Here is a 16,588-nt window from a genome sequence, read left to right as displayed (position 1 = left end):
GTGAATGCATTTAGGGTACTGTGATCATGGTCATGTAATTTTTCAAACAAGTCTAAAAGGAGTACTTTATTAAAAACACTCTTAGGACTTTCTATCCCCTTTGGTCAGTGGTTATATATAACTGTTATAACCAGACAGTAACATACTATAACAACAGAAGGTATCTGGTAACACAACATTACGTTAATTAAAGGTAGGAGATTGAAGACACAACCTGGCCCTCTCTATAAGAGAACAGTCATCCTCATTTTGTACGACTTCTTCACATGGAAAACAGTAATGTGTTAAAGAGTGAATGCATTTAGGGTACTGTGATCATGGTCATGTAATTTTTCAAACAAGTCTAAAAGGAGTACTTTATTAAAAACACTCTTAGGACTTTCTATCCCCTTTGGTCAATGGTTATATATAACTGTTATAACCAGACAGTAACATACGATGACCCTTGGATAGATCATTTATCAAGATAAATTTAGATTAGTTTGTATATCTGTTATAATCTGAAAAGGGACATGCTTTATAATAAAATGGCAGTGATATACAATGTAAATCATAGGTGAACCTTAAACCTCAGGCATATTATAATAGTACAAAGCATTTTATAGCATTTCTGAGTTCTGATAAAATGGACATTTATAATCTAATCAAATAGACAATATTGCTCTTGCATGATTTCATTTCTCCGACTACTCATGTATTTGTTTGCCTGTTAGTTTTTATGAATTTATCAAAGTTTTGAGATGAATGGGAAAAAAATACAGTGTACCGGAGTCACAAGACATTTTGACCCTCACGAAATATTGACCCCAGAGTTAAGATGTCATAATTTTGGCCCCATTCCCAAATAGAAATATGACACAACTTCCCCAAGTTTATAGATTATTTCCTGAAGTTAGAATTTTCACACTCTTTTTCCCAACTGCATGGACCCTGGGCCCCTTCCCAAAATCAGTTGGAAAATCACAATCTGTATAAAAAAATTGATAATACACTTTACTGGAGACAGTGACTGAAAGTTGGGGTCATAGTGCAATACTTGAGGTAGGGTCTGAATGTTGGGAATACACTTGTAGTAAAATACAACTACACCCTATAAGTTTATAGCAAAATGACTTAATTCATTATTGTGCAACCAAAACTACTGACTGTCACTGAATTGGATGAATATTGACAAGTGAAACTTCTGACCCCAATATCAGTTGCAAACAAGAAATTAGCAATGCCCTTTTGAAGAATTCTATTTCAGAATGACAGAAGTCAAAGGTGCTATAAAATACAACTGATAGTAAATTTGAGTTGAAAGAATTAGGTCATAATAGTGTCATTTGAATCCTTTTTGATAAAATTGAATAACAGTATGATTTGAATAAATATTTTTTGTTGTGATTTAAAGGTATTTCATTAAAGCTGAACTAGTTGTTAAATGAAATTTGATTGAATTCGTCTGATAAGAATAAATTGCAAGTGTCACACATGTTAACCTATGAAAAGATGTAAAGCTGTGATTACATAGTAGTCTCATAGTCTCACTGTTCTCCAGTGGTGTGCCATTAATTTAAAATCATGTACAATGTACCACTAATGGATGCATATGTTCGTTGTTTTGTGGGGAATGTTTTTACTGAAAGTTAGGCAGGTTGTCTTATATTGTTAAGTTTTGTGCCTTTATTTCCAAATAGCAGAGAACACAATTTTGGTTGAAATATTTTCCCCTGTTTAGCCCTAATTAACTTGATGTATGGAAGTTGAGAAATCCTGTATCACTTTTGAGCTCACCTGGCCAAAGGTCATGTGAGCTATTGCCGTCACTTGGCGTCCATCGTCGTTGTCTGTCGTTAGCAATATTTCAAAACTCTTCTTCTCTGACACTACATGACCAATTGGAATTAGACTTTGTATGAATGTTTCTTAGGGTATCATGCATAGAACTGATGTGGGGATTTTTGATCCGTCGAAAAACACGGCTGCAATTACTAAAAATAGAACATAGGGGTCAGACAGTAGTTTTTCACATATATCTCCATAAACACTAGGTTTAGCCAAATTCTTTCAATTGCAGAAATGATCCTTATTATAAGGCCTACAAAAGTCTTCAGGGATAAAAGTTGTCAGATGACTCCTTGTAAGAGTTATTGCCCTTGAATGGTGAGACATGACTTCTTTTTTTATTTTTACAGTTTTCAGCCAATATCTTGAAACTATGATAGATAGAAAGAAACTTTCAGTTGCTGCAATGGTCCTTATAATAAGTCCTACCAAAGTCTTCTTGAGTCAAAATTGTTGGAAAACATCTTGTTAAATTCATTGCCCTTAAAAGGTAAAATTTGTCCAGGTGAGCGATTCAGGCTCTTGTTTGTATTCATGAGTGCTTACCTTGAAATATCAATATACAGATACAGATTATAATTTTGTTCAATTACTGTAAATATATTAATTATTGTGGTGTATTTATTTTGGCAGTGGGCAGAAAATCACAAAGATTAATACCTGCAGAATTGAATTTTAACATTATATAATGCTAATTTTTTTTAAACCGGGAAAAATAATACACGCAAATATGTTCACTTGACATTAGTATTAATACGTTTACAGTACATGTATGTATCCTGCCATAACTGGCCCACAAGATTTTCTCATTGTTCACTGTTATTTTCATTAACTCACTACAGTTAATTTTAGTTGCCTTTTATTTAATTGAAACATGTCAGTCAACATTTTTTTTGAAAATTATTATGGAGAATGCGGTTTTTTCTTTGCTTAAATTTTTCTGCAAATTTTGAATTGTTTTTTTTTTTTTTTTTAGAAAATTATTATTATTTAGAAACATACACTTTTAAATTGAAGAAAAATGTGTTGATGTAATTATTCCTAACAAGGTTTTGTCATTTATACCCATAGGCCATCCTTATAAAAATGTTAGTTTGCTGTTTATCAATTGAAAAATTTTATGTGAGTAGGTAGATAGGTGAATTTTTGTTTCTGAAAAAGGCCAAAAAGTGAAGTCAGAGTGCTAAGAATAGAATAAAAAAGAGTTTGTCTCGGAAAGGATGAAAAAAAATTGAGTAAGTAGGATTTTAATGAGTATGTCTAAAAACAGCAAACCAACATTTTTTTACGGTTGGCCTGAAGTCTGTATAAAGTCAGACCCTAAGGTTCCCCCATCAAAATCAACTTGTATTTTGGTGAAATTAACCATTGATCCACTTGAGAGGGATTGAATATTGTGAATGAGAGTCAAAAAGGGGAAGGAATATTGAATGAAATTGAAATGATAACACTTTGACATAACATGAACATTGATTGCTTGGAGAACACTTAGGTGAAGCAAGCATTGGGATGCATGAAAATGCAGATGTATTTATATTTGTCTTTGGGTATGCCATATTTTTTTCATCTTATCAAAAGTTCAAGAAGATTTTACTTTTTTAAATTAAAATTCAGAATTGATTGTCAGAGTGAATGTTTTGCCAGATCCACTGGTGGATTGTTCGGGAATTCATATTTTTCTCTTTTATACCACCTTTACTGGCTTTAGAAGAATTTGTTGGTGTAATAAATATCCTTCTTTTATTAGTTGTTATGGCAGGTTAAAAAGTCATCTACCTGCCATCTACCAGTACCTTTAAAAAAAAATATGAAAAAAAAAAAAACAATTCACATACATAAATGTAAATTATCTAAAATGTATTAGTATTGTGCATGCAAGTTAAATTGTTTGCTATGAGCTACAATGTATGAGCTCTATTTTTTTCTCATTATAAACTTCAGTCTAATAGCATATGATATTAGACACAGAGACAATTTTCTACCACACATAAAATGATAGTCTGATCACATAAGATATTTGACTGGATATCCTTGTATATTATGTATATTAATTCCTTTCATAGCGATAAGACAGTTTTATAAAGACTGGAAACTAGACAAACAATTGATTCATTTGATGTTATGGAACTAAAAGTTTTAATTTGGTACGACTTCCCTATCTTGACATTTTTTTTCTCTCCTTTACAGAGTAGCCATAAAGGATTGTCACTGTTAGACAAAGTATTCAAATATTTGAATTTAGAAGAAAAAGATTACTTTGGCCTTCGGTATTTAGACACCTCAGACCAGACTGTAAGTACATCTATATCCAGTTTGAATCATTTTATTATTTAACTTTTGAACCCTATTTTAAAGGTATCAAGAGAGATAAGAAAGTTGGCTATATGTGTAACATAATTAAGTTGCCTTTACAGTACTATATATGTCTGTTCACAATCCGTCACAACTCTTCAAACTACATTCTCCATGATAGTACATGTGGTAGTACTTTTCGGCTTTGTTTGAACTATGAGGTACATGTACACGCATAAAGCTTTTACTTGTTTTTATTGATTTGACTATAATCAAAGGTATACCATGGAACTAATTTAGCACAGGCCCCATATTCAATAGCTTTGGACCAATTTTGTTAGGCCCCTACTTCTACAGAATAGTCCCAATATGGTCAATACAAAAATCTTTATTGCTTGAAAGTTGGGCCTGAACTCTGTTTGTCACACTTTTTTGGATAAAGCCAAGTTTGGTTAGGGTACCCTAAAAATTAGCATTTACTGTTCAAGAGTTATTGCCCTTTTACACGTCAGAATTGTAGAATGCTGGCTATCTTTTGTGTAGTTATCCTATGGATAAGTTTAATACATTATCTATTTAAGTTATCAAGTGGATGAATATTTCTACAGTAGATAGTTTAAAAAAATGGCCAATATAACCCTTCTCTTTTGTTAGAAAAGTCAGGGAGTGGTATAAAGACTTTGTAAAACTTGTCCTGTTTAGCCAGTAAATACTAATCTTACTTTGCTTGGAATATAATGGACTTGTTCGGATGGACATCCAAATAGAAATTCTATAGATTTAGTTTGTCATTTTGACTAATACAATTTGACTTCTGGGTAATAGAGCAATCTTTAATGTAACAGACCCTGCTGAGGTGTGAAGACTTCAAAATTGGGCAGAGAGATGTAAAACTCTTATTTTTCTTTCTGTTACACTCATTTCAATGATTTTTCAAAATTTTAACTAGAAAATTGATTTGACTTGAAAGCACATGTGCTCTACTTGATTTGATATTAGTATTACCACAAGAAGTAAGAGTAAACAAATAAAAATAATAAATAGTGAAGAATGAAAAAAAAATTAAACATGTAAGAGTAAGACATAGTTAATTACTCTATTTATTCAACAGCATTGGTTGGATCCTTTCAAATCATTATCATCACAGTTAAAATGTAAGTAATGTTGTTAACAAACCAACCCTATTGCTGAAATATGAAAAAATACAAGTTATTAAAAAAAATTTAACTGGCACTTATCAACAATAACTACCTTGATTTGTCTTTTATATTATTTACGAGGTAAATTTTGTTTCCTGCATTCAGTCAACTGATCATTTTTCAACTGAAGTTAAAAGCGTATTTTTAATAGACCTTCCTTACAATTGAAGCGGATACTCAGAATTCTGTGGATAGCATATAGTATACAAATGTAAGCCATAAATTAGAACTTGTTATTACTACTGAACAAAAAAAAACTGTTTTCATAACAAACATATTTTGGCATTGAGCTTTTAAAAGGAGAAAAACTTCACAACACACTTTCATGTATACTGTATAATGGAAAACACTTGAAAAATAGTCTGCTGAGTAGGTTGACTTTGTATCATTTCAGTGTGCAATACTCCATACACATTGTATTTTGGTGTTAAGTTTTACCCAGCAGATCCTTGTAAAGTCAGAGAAGAAATAACTAGGTATGTAAGTCCACAAGCATAGACATTTATACATAATGACTCAATTATTGGAAGACATATTGTGTCTTGTCTGTCTGTGTCCATCTGTCCTTGAAATGTCCTTTGGATTAAACAGAACTTTGAATTGACTTCATATGTCATACTTAAAGTTGATTTTTAAAAGATATATTAGTAACCTTGCAATGTGGAGAAATTTTTTGTCACTGTTCTCCAGAAGTTAATTTTGAATTTTTGTCTAAAGTAATTACAGTAAGTTCCAGATTAACATGTATCTAACCATCATTCTCTTTTGATTTAATATACTTCTTGAGTAGCTTTACGTAGATCTTATCTAATAATTTTTAGTATATAAATTGTCCTCATCTTTCTTGAAGAAATTTTCAAAAGAAATCTGGGGGCCACCTAACTTTTTTTGCTTAATATTAAGAAAACTGAAATTTCCATTACATTTCAATAGAACTTTTTCTTGCCTTTTAAAATTCATGTTTGTAGTTTTACCACTTAAAGTTTGTTTTCCTAGATACAAAGATGAAGATGACATGAAAATATCTTTTATGCTAATATTTACTGGTTTTGTCATTGTTTAATTTTAGGTATCAATTTTTTCTTCAAATCAAGAGGGATATTCTGCAAGGTAGACTACCTCTCACTTTCGATGAAGCTACTGAACTATTTGCATATGCAGTACAATGTAAGTCTGAAATATATTTCATCATGTTTGTTATATTTCATCTCTAGGTAGCATTAAAGCCTCAGACTTTTTAGTTTTTCAGTGTGATTGTTAATAATTAGTTAAGACAGTTTGAGTTATCTCTCTTCACTAGTATGATATGGAACACTACAGTATTACAGGTATTTGAAGAAGACAAAACAATCACCCAATTCTGTAGTCAATTTTACAAAAAGTTGTAACTGTATTAAAAGTTGATCATTAGTAATGATATCAGAGTATAAAATAGGATTTCGACATTATAACTTACGGTCAATTTAACATTAACTTTCCAGGTTTTAATTTTTGTTTATTTTTTTGCAGCTGAGTTAGGTGATTATGACCAACAAAGATATTCTACAGGTTATGTGTCAGAATTCAGATTTGTCCCCAATCAGACAGAAGAACTGGAAGACAGAATATCATCCTACCACAAACGTCTTGTGTAAGTATAGAAATGTCAATCTTCACTGTAAAAAAAAATCTAAAGATAACTTTTGTTTACAAATAAATCTGTGAAATCTGTATCTTTTTAGAAAAAAATTTAAATAGTTTGTGAACAGCTAAATTGTTCCTATTTAAGATACAACAAAATATTTTATTGGTTCTTAAATCATTATTATATCTACTGGTGCCATTTTTTTAAATCTTCAGTGGTTTGGTACCAGCATCAGCGGAATACAAGTTTCTAGACAAGGTTAAGTGGTATGATATGTATGGTGTGGACCTTCATCCTGTTTTGGTAAGTTAACTCACCAAAAATTGCTAGCTGTGAAAATATATGCACTAACATTAACAAGTGCTAATTGTCCATATTTGAATTTAATAGAATGCCTGAGCTGAGAGTAAATTTTAAAAGACCACTTAAACAATTTTACCAGAAAAATTCGGAAAATAGATAAGATAATAGCAAAATTGTTCCCTGAACATGCCTCCTCTGTTAACAAAGTGTTGGTTTATATTGTTGGAACACATTTGGTCTGTCAGTCAGTATGTCTCATTGGTTTTACTTCTAGACAATATATTTTGATAAGATATATCATTAATTTAGTTGTCATACATTTAAAGATTGACGAGGCAGGATAGCAGTTGTTAATGAAATGGAATTATAATTCAATGTAAATATATTAAGATTAGATAAGTGTTGCACCTTCTAAAATGCTCAGCAAATTTTATAGGAACTAAGGAAACTAGAGCATCTTATTAAGGTATACATAAATATGATAATGATTGAGGTACCTGTAAGATGGATGATTTAGAGAGATAATCTTAAGTCTTCACTGACCATGTATGGAAAAGGTTTCTGTTTTGAAAGCTTTTTCACAGTACCACTAGTTTTCACAGCAATAGTCAGGGGCAGCTAACAGTAAAAAAAAATCTTTTATATTTTCATCTTAGGTCATATGATGATCATTTAAAGTGTAAGGAACTTCTATAATGAACTTCTATAACTATAGGGTATGTTGTCTTATTAGCGAGATTTTCTTGCATCTCCAAATGTATTTTTCAAATTTGATAAATTGCCTGAGTATTGACAATACTTAAACCTAAACATCAAAATCCTTATATGTTATTGGAGAATGGTAATGAGTTATATTACCAATACATTTTAAACAGATGTATGTTTACCAGCCTCTGGTAAGGATGCACAGAGTAGAATCTTTTAAAAGCTTTACTGGTTAGGCACAATGATTGATCTTTTGTGTTCATAGAGTGATTTCAGACATTTTTGTAGAAGTGAGCTTTTATCATTGCCTAGTGACATAGCATCATATGAAGTTTATTAAACTGCTGTGGAAACTTTGTAGGATCATATACATGAAAGAAAATTTAGTGACATTTGAAGAATGAAAATACAATTTGCATCACAATTGATTATTCTTTTTCTTCTGTTCAATATATATCCCAATTATTGCAACATCATTTATCACATTGTGACTATAGAGGTATTACAAAGGTTACACCCTACATTTTAAAATTTTAATATGTCAGTTGAAAATTATGTCTAAACGAATTACTTACCATAAGTTACAGATTGTAGTGTCACTAAGTTTCTGAAAACTTTGCTCAAAAGGAAGTTATTTTTTGAAATATTATAAAGCCAGAAATTTTTATAAATTTCAGTATCCAAATTATTGTGTTGCACTCATTGAAATTCCTTAAAATTGATTCATGCTACAAGAGTTCACTCACAAACCACTATACACACACCTCAGATCTTGTTGTGTTTATGCACCCTCTGGCTGCATTTGCTGCATGGAAAATGCATGTAAACTGTATTTGGAGTTTTGTGGCTTGAAAATGGAATTTCAATGCTTCTAGAAATTTGGCTTTGTCTAGTACACTGTAGTATTGATTTTATTGTTTTATTAATTACAATATTGTAGACTATTTGACTTTCACAAAGAGTTGTAAACTTGTATTTTATCATACTCCTGCCTAATAAGAGATTGTCTTATCTGTTTTTTTCCATTTAACCATGTGTTTGTCTGTCAGACTTCTAATTTCTTGATGATTCCAGTAATTAAAGAACTCACACTTGTACTTGCCAATTTAAAATTAATGCCTCTGACCACAAAATACAAGCCAAGTTGGATTCAGGAGTTACTAGCATTTTTCATTTTGAATGTGTTTATGTGGGGGCTGGGGGTTACATCTGTCTGTGACCACCAAGTTTTGGTTTTAAAAAACATAGTAGCAAATCAAATAAACTGAATGTTAGTAAGAAAGAGTGAGAAGCAAAAACAAAATTGCTAGTAAAAAGGACTCCAGTTCAGAAGATGATTTTCATCATCCTTAGAAAATTCTAGGAGTGTGTAATTGTTTTTTGATGAAGAGATGAGAAATACAGTTTTTTGAAGGTTTGCAGCTTTAGAAGCAATAGCTTCAGTTTCCCTTACTAGTAGGACTGTTAGTGATTGAGATTTAATTTCAGTTTATCATTTGGGTGGTCTTACAGTATATAAAATAAGGGTTAATGACAAGTTCACACCTGTATTGAATTACCTGTAGATGGTGTCAAGGTGAAACAGGTGTGTTAATTAAATACCTTGATAGAAGTTTTCTGTCAGCCCCTAACTTTCTTGATAACAATAACTTCCTTTGCTGCAAAAATGTGATATTTACATGTAAAAACCATTGCATTAATTTAATTTTTCATGGCTGTCTGCTACATGTATTTGGAATTTGCCTAAAATTAATTGAAAAAGAAATTGAACATAGTAAATGTTGGAATAAAAAAAAAGGTATCTATAAACATATTTTATGAAAACAAATTCTAGTACATAACAACAAAACATGACTGAAAGGATCTGGAATAAACCTTTACTGTTTTTACACATTTATCTCTTGGAATCTGCATTTTTACTGTTGCCATTGTTTGTAAATTCTTTATTTATTGAATTTTATTGCACTTTTTTTAATTTAAATGTTTTCAAGCATGCAGTCTGACTAGTAGTTCAAGTCCCATACATTTGAAGTTAATTAGACTATATTAGGGAACATTATTGAACTTACGGTACACTAGATAGAGGTGTACCTTATGAAACTGTGTTTTTATTTTGTTATCCTTTGAACTACTTGGTAGTAGTATTTTCATTGGTCAGATATTGATGTGTTTGTACATGAAGCCAGACATTGTTATCCTTTGAACTACTTGGTAGTAGTGTTTTCATTGGTCAGGTGTAGATGTGTTTGTACATGAAGCCAGACATTGTTATCCTTTGAACTGTTGGTAGTAGTATTTTCATTGGTCAGGTGTAGATGTGTTTGTACATGAAGCCAGACATTGTTATCCTTTGAACTGCTTGGTAGTAGTATTTTCATTGGTCAGATATAGAGGTGTTTGTACATGAAGCCAGACATTGTTATCCTTTGAACTGCTTGGTAGTAGTATTTTCATTGGTCAGGTGTAGATGTGTTTGTACATGAAGCCAGACATTGTTATCCTTTGAACTGCTTGGTAGTAGTATTTTCATTGGTCAGATATAGAGGTGTTTGTACATGAAGCCAGACATTGTTATCCTTTGAACTGCTTGGTAGTAGTATTTTCATTGGTCAGATATAGATGTGTTTGTACACGAAGCCAGCCATTGTTCTACTGAGATTGACTGATAGGTAGAACTGGACCATTCTGAAATCTCAGATTTGATTATTTGAACCATTTCAGATTATGAAAGCATTATTTTATTCACATTTATTTTTATTATACTGATTAGATCTTGTAGCTTCTATATTGGAAATAGTTTTGGCCATTGTGCTTTATTGGTGAATTCTCAAACAAGTTAGGTTTTTTTTGGAACTGCAAGTTTCCTTCTGATATTATAGAACTACATTTGTCTTCTTGAAAAAAAATAAATGACCCATTTAAACACAATGAATTTGATGGAACAAGGTTATTGATGATTCACATACCAATTTTTAGAGTAATTGAACTATATGTTTTATCCATCTGTAAAATATGGCTACTGTATTATGCTTGAATCAATTAGGTTTTTAAACTTACATAGGGGTTGTAGGAGTTGTGAGACTAAAACTAATATAAACACTTATCAAATATCTCCTCTGAAATTGATTGTTGGATAGCTACCATATTTAATTAGATTTGTTTATTTGAAGTATACATATGTATGCTACACTACCATGTTAATCATGCAAATTTTGTATGAGAGATGGGACTTTCAAATCACATCAGCTGCAAGAGATAGAAAGCTACTGCAACTTCAGATACAATCAGCTGCATGGCTCCTTTCAAAGTACAAAATAATGTCCCTTAAATGGCAGCATTTTAAGCAACGTTTGGTTATAGTCCAACATCAAAATTGGATTTTAGTTTATTCTGACTCATAGGAGCTGTTTGATTTAAAATGGAAGGAGTAATGATTTTAAATCTGGCAATTAACCAAGTTAATTCTTTTTATATCTCAATTTTAAAGATTTGTGAAACTAATGCTGCTGAAGTTAGACAAAGTGCAGAGATGAAAATGCAGTTAAAATAGGTACAAATCCAGTTTTTGTTACCTGGATGATTAAGTAATCAAATTAATGATATAATGGCTATGGAATGATAGTAAACAACCATATTACTTTGTAGAGTTGCTGAGGCGTAAATTGTCAAGGGGTAAAAAATTTGTTTTTATGCTGAATAAAGGCATACCTGTAGGGGGAGGAAGGTCATCTAAAGGGAGAAGTTGTTCATAATTAGTTACTTGTTGAGTTTTGGAGCAGATATTTTGGTGGGATACTTATATTTGCTGGTTAAGTTTACTGGTTTATCTCTGTAGATAGAAATTAATTGAGGTTGAAGTTGTAATTGCTGTTTTGAAGTGGTATTTGGAAACTTTTCATATGTTATAAACTGTTTAAACCTGAGGATTGTGGTTTTAAAGAGAGAATTAGAAATTGACAATTTTTAGCTTGCAATTCAATGAACTGCCAGGGATAGTTGGATTAAAGTATTTTGGATGTAGATTGACTTAAGATTGATTTGCATTTACTCTGAGAATTGATTTCTTTGAATTTATTTCATAAGTTTAAGGTGAAAATGGCTCTTATGTCAAGGACTGTTCCAGTGAGATATGATGGTTATTGGCCATCTCGATATGATCGACATGTTCCAGTTTTAAGAGATCCAATTCCATATGATAGCAGATTTTCTAGGTTTGATGATTTGGTTCCATATGAGTTTGAAAGGAGACCTTTATCATCAAGTCAAATGTGGACAAGTTTTGACAATGAAATGGCCAGAATAAACAACGAAATGAGAAGAAATTGGGAGAGAAGTTTACAAAGCTTCTGGCCAAAATTTGATGATTTAAGGATTACTGATATGCCTAGAAGTATGGCAGATGAAATCAACAAAATGAAGGACAGCTTTGCTTTACCTTCCACTGATAACTGGAGATTGATGGAAAACTTTCGAATGGATAATCCCATCATGGAAGATAGTAGTGGAAAGCGGAAATTTTATCTAGAGTATGACATGTCCCAATTCAAGCCAGAGGAAATTATTGTGAAAACATCAGGCCACCAGTTATCAGTTCAAGCGAAACATGAAGAGAAAGATGAAAATCGTTCTTCAAAGAGAGAATATGCAAGGTCCTATTTATTGCCTCCAGAAGTCAATCCAGAAACATTGACCTCAAGGTTAAGTGAAGGTGGCAAACTAACCATTGAAGCAATTCTTCCTACTTTGCCTTCCTCCAGCAGAGACAAAGCAATACCTATTGAGCACAAAAAGTACTGAGATATGGAATAAATGAAGGACTAGAAGTGCTTCACATCGTTTTTGAACTTTTAAGATTTTACTCAAGTTTCGTGAAAAAACAAAACAAAAACAAAACAAGAAGACTGCATGTACATTGCTTACATCATATATACATACTTAAGGATTACAAATGATATTTTCCTAACAGTTACTTATTTTTATTACTTAGTGGTATTTAATGTCACATTGAAATGTGCAAATTTTTAGCAAATGGTGTAAATTGTTTTGTTATTTGTATTTATTGTTAGGTTCAATTGTATCTTAAAATGTAGTAGTCAGTATGTCTTTATTGTAATACATGAAAAAAATGTTCATTTTTTTTTTCTGCTTCCCAACCTCTCTCATTACTATGTTAATTGGTTTGCATATATCACTGGTGGAACAGCCTGTCACTCTTTGCAATATTCATAGGTAAATCTTATAGGCAGAAAACTATTTAAGCCAATCCCTTTTTTAGTTCCTTTATATCAATTTAAATATATTTATAACCTTGATAAACTTACACCTGTCTAAACAGAACCAATTTTATAATCCAAAAAGGGGTTCAGTAAGAGGTAAAAGAAAAGGGGATCAAAACAATGGTTTTTAGCTCACCTGGCCAAAGGCCATGTGAGCTTTGCCATCACTTGGCGTCTGTTGTCGTCCGTCATGGTCGTTAACAATTTTTCAAATCTCTTCTCCTCTGAAACTACTTGACCAATTGGAACTAAACTTGGTATGAGTGTTTTTTGGGGTATCCTGCATAGAACTGGTGTGGGGATTTTTGATCTGTCGAAAAACATGGCCGCCATTACTAAAAATAGAACATAGGGGTCAGACAGTAGTTTTTCGCATATATCTCCAAAATTGTTATGTTTAGCCAAATTCTGACGTGGGTAAAAGTGTTCAGCATGATGAGATCTATCTCTGGTCAAATTTTGGTTTTCATCTATTAAGCCATGTTGGAGTTATTGCCCTTTTTAAAAAATTTTTGCTATTTTTAATGTTATTTCTTCAAAAAATCTTCTCCTCTGACACTACCTTAACCAAACTTGTTATGAATGTTTCTTGGGGTATCATGCATAGAACTGATGTGAGGATTTTTGGTCCATTGAAAAACATGGCCGCCATTACTAAAAATAGAACATAGGGGTCTGATAGTAGTTTTTAGCGTATATCTCCAAAATCGTTAGGTTTAGCCAAATTTTGACATTGGGTTAAAAGTGTTCAGCATGATGAGATCTATCTGTGGTCAAATTTTCATGTTAATATGTTAAGCCATGTTGGAGTTATTGCCCTTTTTCGACTTTTTTTTTTTGCTATTTTGAATGTGATTTCTTTCAAAAATCTTCTCCTCTGACACCACTTGACCATTTGGAACTAAACTTGGCATGAATGTTCCTTGGGGTATCGTGCATTGAACTGATGTGGGGATTTTTGGTAAAGGGTATTCTTAACAAAATGACCATTTGGATTTTTGATCTGTTTTAAAGCATGGCTGCTGTTACTAAAAATAGAACATGGGGGTCAGACAGCAGATTTTTGCATATATCTCCATAACGGTCAGGTTTAACGAAAATCTGACTGGGAAAAAATTATTCAGCATGAAGAGATCTATCTGTGGTAAAATTTTGGTGAAAATTTGTTTACCCATGTTGGAGTTATTGCCCTTTTTGGATGTTTTTTGCTGTTTTTGATGTTATTACTTTAAAAAATCTGCTCCTCAGAAACTATTTAGCAAAATTCAATGAAAGTTGGCATTTTTGTTTTATAGGGTATCCTTAACAAAATGACTGATTTTTGATCGCTGAAAAAACATGGCTGCCATTTCTAAAAATAGAACAATGGGTCAGACAGCAGATTTTTGCATACATCTCCAAATCTGTTAGGTTTAGCCAATAGTTTTCAATTGCTGAAATGATCCTTATTATAAGACTTACAAATGTGTCCAATGAATCAAATGGAGTCAAAATTGTCTGACAACTCCTTGTTAGAGTTATTGCCCTTAAAAGGCAAAATTTAACCAGGTGAGCGATTCAGGCTCCTGGGAGTCTCTTGTTTCTGGGTTACTCACATTAACTTGAGTAGTAGTTTATGATTCTTTATAGAATTGTAGCACTGGGTTACTACAACATAACTCTAAACTCAAGCTGGGATTGATTTTGGAGGGTTTAGGAATTAGGGGCTAAATAGGACCAATTAAATATTTTTTTCTGGTTTTTATACAGTAATTTAAGTGAAAGTGTATTGCACTGTATGAAATTGTACTACAATGTTCCATATCACAGAGAAAGAATTGAATTTGATTTAATAAAAAGCTTTAAAAAATCAAAGACTGAAGTCACAAAGTTGCTGATTTTTAAATATTCTATGCCACTGATTTTGGCTTGCTTTCAACATCCAAAATGACATGAATTTGATATGCTCTAAAATTGGGTGACTTCTGCTAGAATCTTGGTTCCCTTGATATGATAACTCTTTCATAACCGCGATGACCTGAATGTGTTTCAATCAAAACAACCGGTTACCAGGAAGTGCGGGTAATGTATATGACTTATATTGTCAATTGTAACAAGCCCCTGTGTCTGTATCAGAAACTGGGTAATGTTCAATGCTAACTGATCATTTCGTTTATTAATGTAAACTTCTTGTTCTCATACAAGCAAAAAACACATGTAGAACTCATGTGAATAATATTTCAGGGGTACAATTTGATCTCGTATGAAGCTAGAACTGTCAAGCTATGATGGTAAACATGACATGGATCAGCAGCTTAATGTGGAGTAGTAATAAATGATTATGCAAATCATATGCAAATGTAAAGTACTGAAATTATGAGTGCAAGAAGTTGCTAACAATATTAGCGACTTAAAAAAGACTTAAAATCAAAACAGTTCTTACAATGTACAGTATTTTTTTTCTATATGGGGAGGTGAATTGATAAATGATTCTTTATTATCCACTGTATATTAGGTCTTATTAAGTAAAAATCAGACAGGAGGTAATTCATGAGATGCATGTCAAAAACCTACCTAATTCACTTTTATTTATCTTGTGCTGTATTTAAAAATTAATCCCAATCCAGAAAGCTTAAGTGTTGTATCCTTTGTGGGATTCACTTTCTAGTTTGCTCTTGACAAGTTGAAAAGGTGTTCTAAATTAGAACTTTTAACAAATATGAATGGCAATACAAGTGATACTAGTGATTCTAGCGTGAATTGTACATTGTGATGATATGAATATTGGGGCAGAATTTTTTTCCTATGTCATTGTTTACTTGGTTTTATCTCAAACATTCGTATCCTATTCATAATCATATGAAGAACTGTCCATTTTATCACTGAATTGGTAATTTCTTGATTTCTTGTGAGTAATTACAATTTATTATTCTTATTGTCCCCCATGATGCATTGCAAGGGGACATGGAAATGCTGGGCTTCTGTCCATATTTTCCGCACTTTTTTGGCTCATCTGGCGAAAGGCCATATGAGCTATTGCCATCACTTGTCGTCCGTTATCGTCTATTAACAATTTTTCAAAAACTTTTCCTCTGAAACTACTGAGCGGAATTATATGAAACTTTGCACATATGTTCACTTGGGTATCTTGCACAAAATATTGTGTTTAGATTTTTGACCCATAAAAAACATGGCCGCCATTACTAAAAATAGAATATAGGGGTCAGACTGTAATTTTTCTCATATATTTCCAAAATCGTTGGGTTTAGCCAAATTCTAATTGGGTAAAAATGTTTAGCATGATGAGATCTATCTGTGGTCAAATTTTCATTTTAATCTGTAAAGCCATTTAGGTATTACTTCCCTTTTTCGACGTTTTTTTG

At 32.0% G+C, this 16,588-nt stretch overlaps 2 protein-coding genes across 9 annotated transcripts in view; both read left to right on the top strand.

The window, feature by feature from the left end:
* Positions 1-16,588, top strand: part of LOC148622226 (band 4.1-like protein 4) — a 45,297-nt gene that overhangs the window by 5,218 nt on the left and 23,491 nt on the right. For all 8 annotated transcript variants that reach the window (XM_088571897.1, XM_088571896.1, XM_088571898.1 and 5 more), the window contains exons 2-7: positions 4,015-4,119; positions 5,231-5,273; positions 5,713-5,794; positions 6,388-6,485; positions 6,828-6,948; positions 7,158-7,245. In XM_088571897.1, coding sequence (XP_088428023.1) covers positions 4,015-4,119; positions 5,231-5,273; positions 5,713-5,794; positions 6,388-6,485; positions 6,828-6,948; positions 7,158-7,245 — 537 coding nt within the window. The remainder of the gene's footprint in view (positions 1-4,014; positions 4,120-5,230; positions 5,274-5,712; positions 5,795-6,387; positions 6,486-6,827; positions 6,949-7,157; positions 7,246-16,588) is intronic.
* On the top strand, positions 11,626-15,087 carry LOC148622227 (uncharacterized). The gene has a single exon (XM_088571903.1). The coding sequence runs from the start codon at positions 12,046-12,048 to the stop codon at positions 12,745-12,747; it is 702 nt and encodes a 233-aa protein (XP_088428029.1). The 5' UTR covers positions 11,626-12,045; the 3' UTR covers positions 12,748-15,087.

Source organism: Perna viridis, chromosome 3 (assembly GCF_037379345.1).
Source record: "Perna viridis isolate PV_CMFRI_1.1 ecotype Kerala chromosome 3, ASM3737934v1, whole genome shotgun sequence".
NCBI classification, from domain to species: domain Eukaryota; kingdom Metazoa; phylum Mollusca; class Bivalvia; order Mytilida; family Mytilidae; genus Perna; species Perna viridis.
This window is presented reverse-complemented; position numbering and strand designations above follow the sequence as displayed.

What these genes read in the sequence shown, in the direction of transcription:
- LOC148622227 (XM_088571903.1), top strand. Translation starts at nt 12,046, where the DNA reads ATGGCTCTTATGTCAAGGACTGTTCCAGTGAGATATGATGGTTATTGG.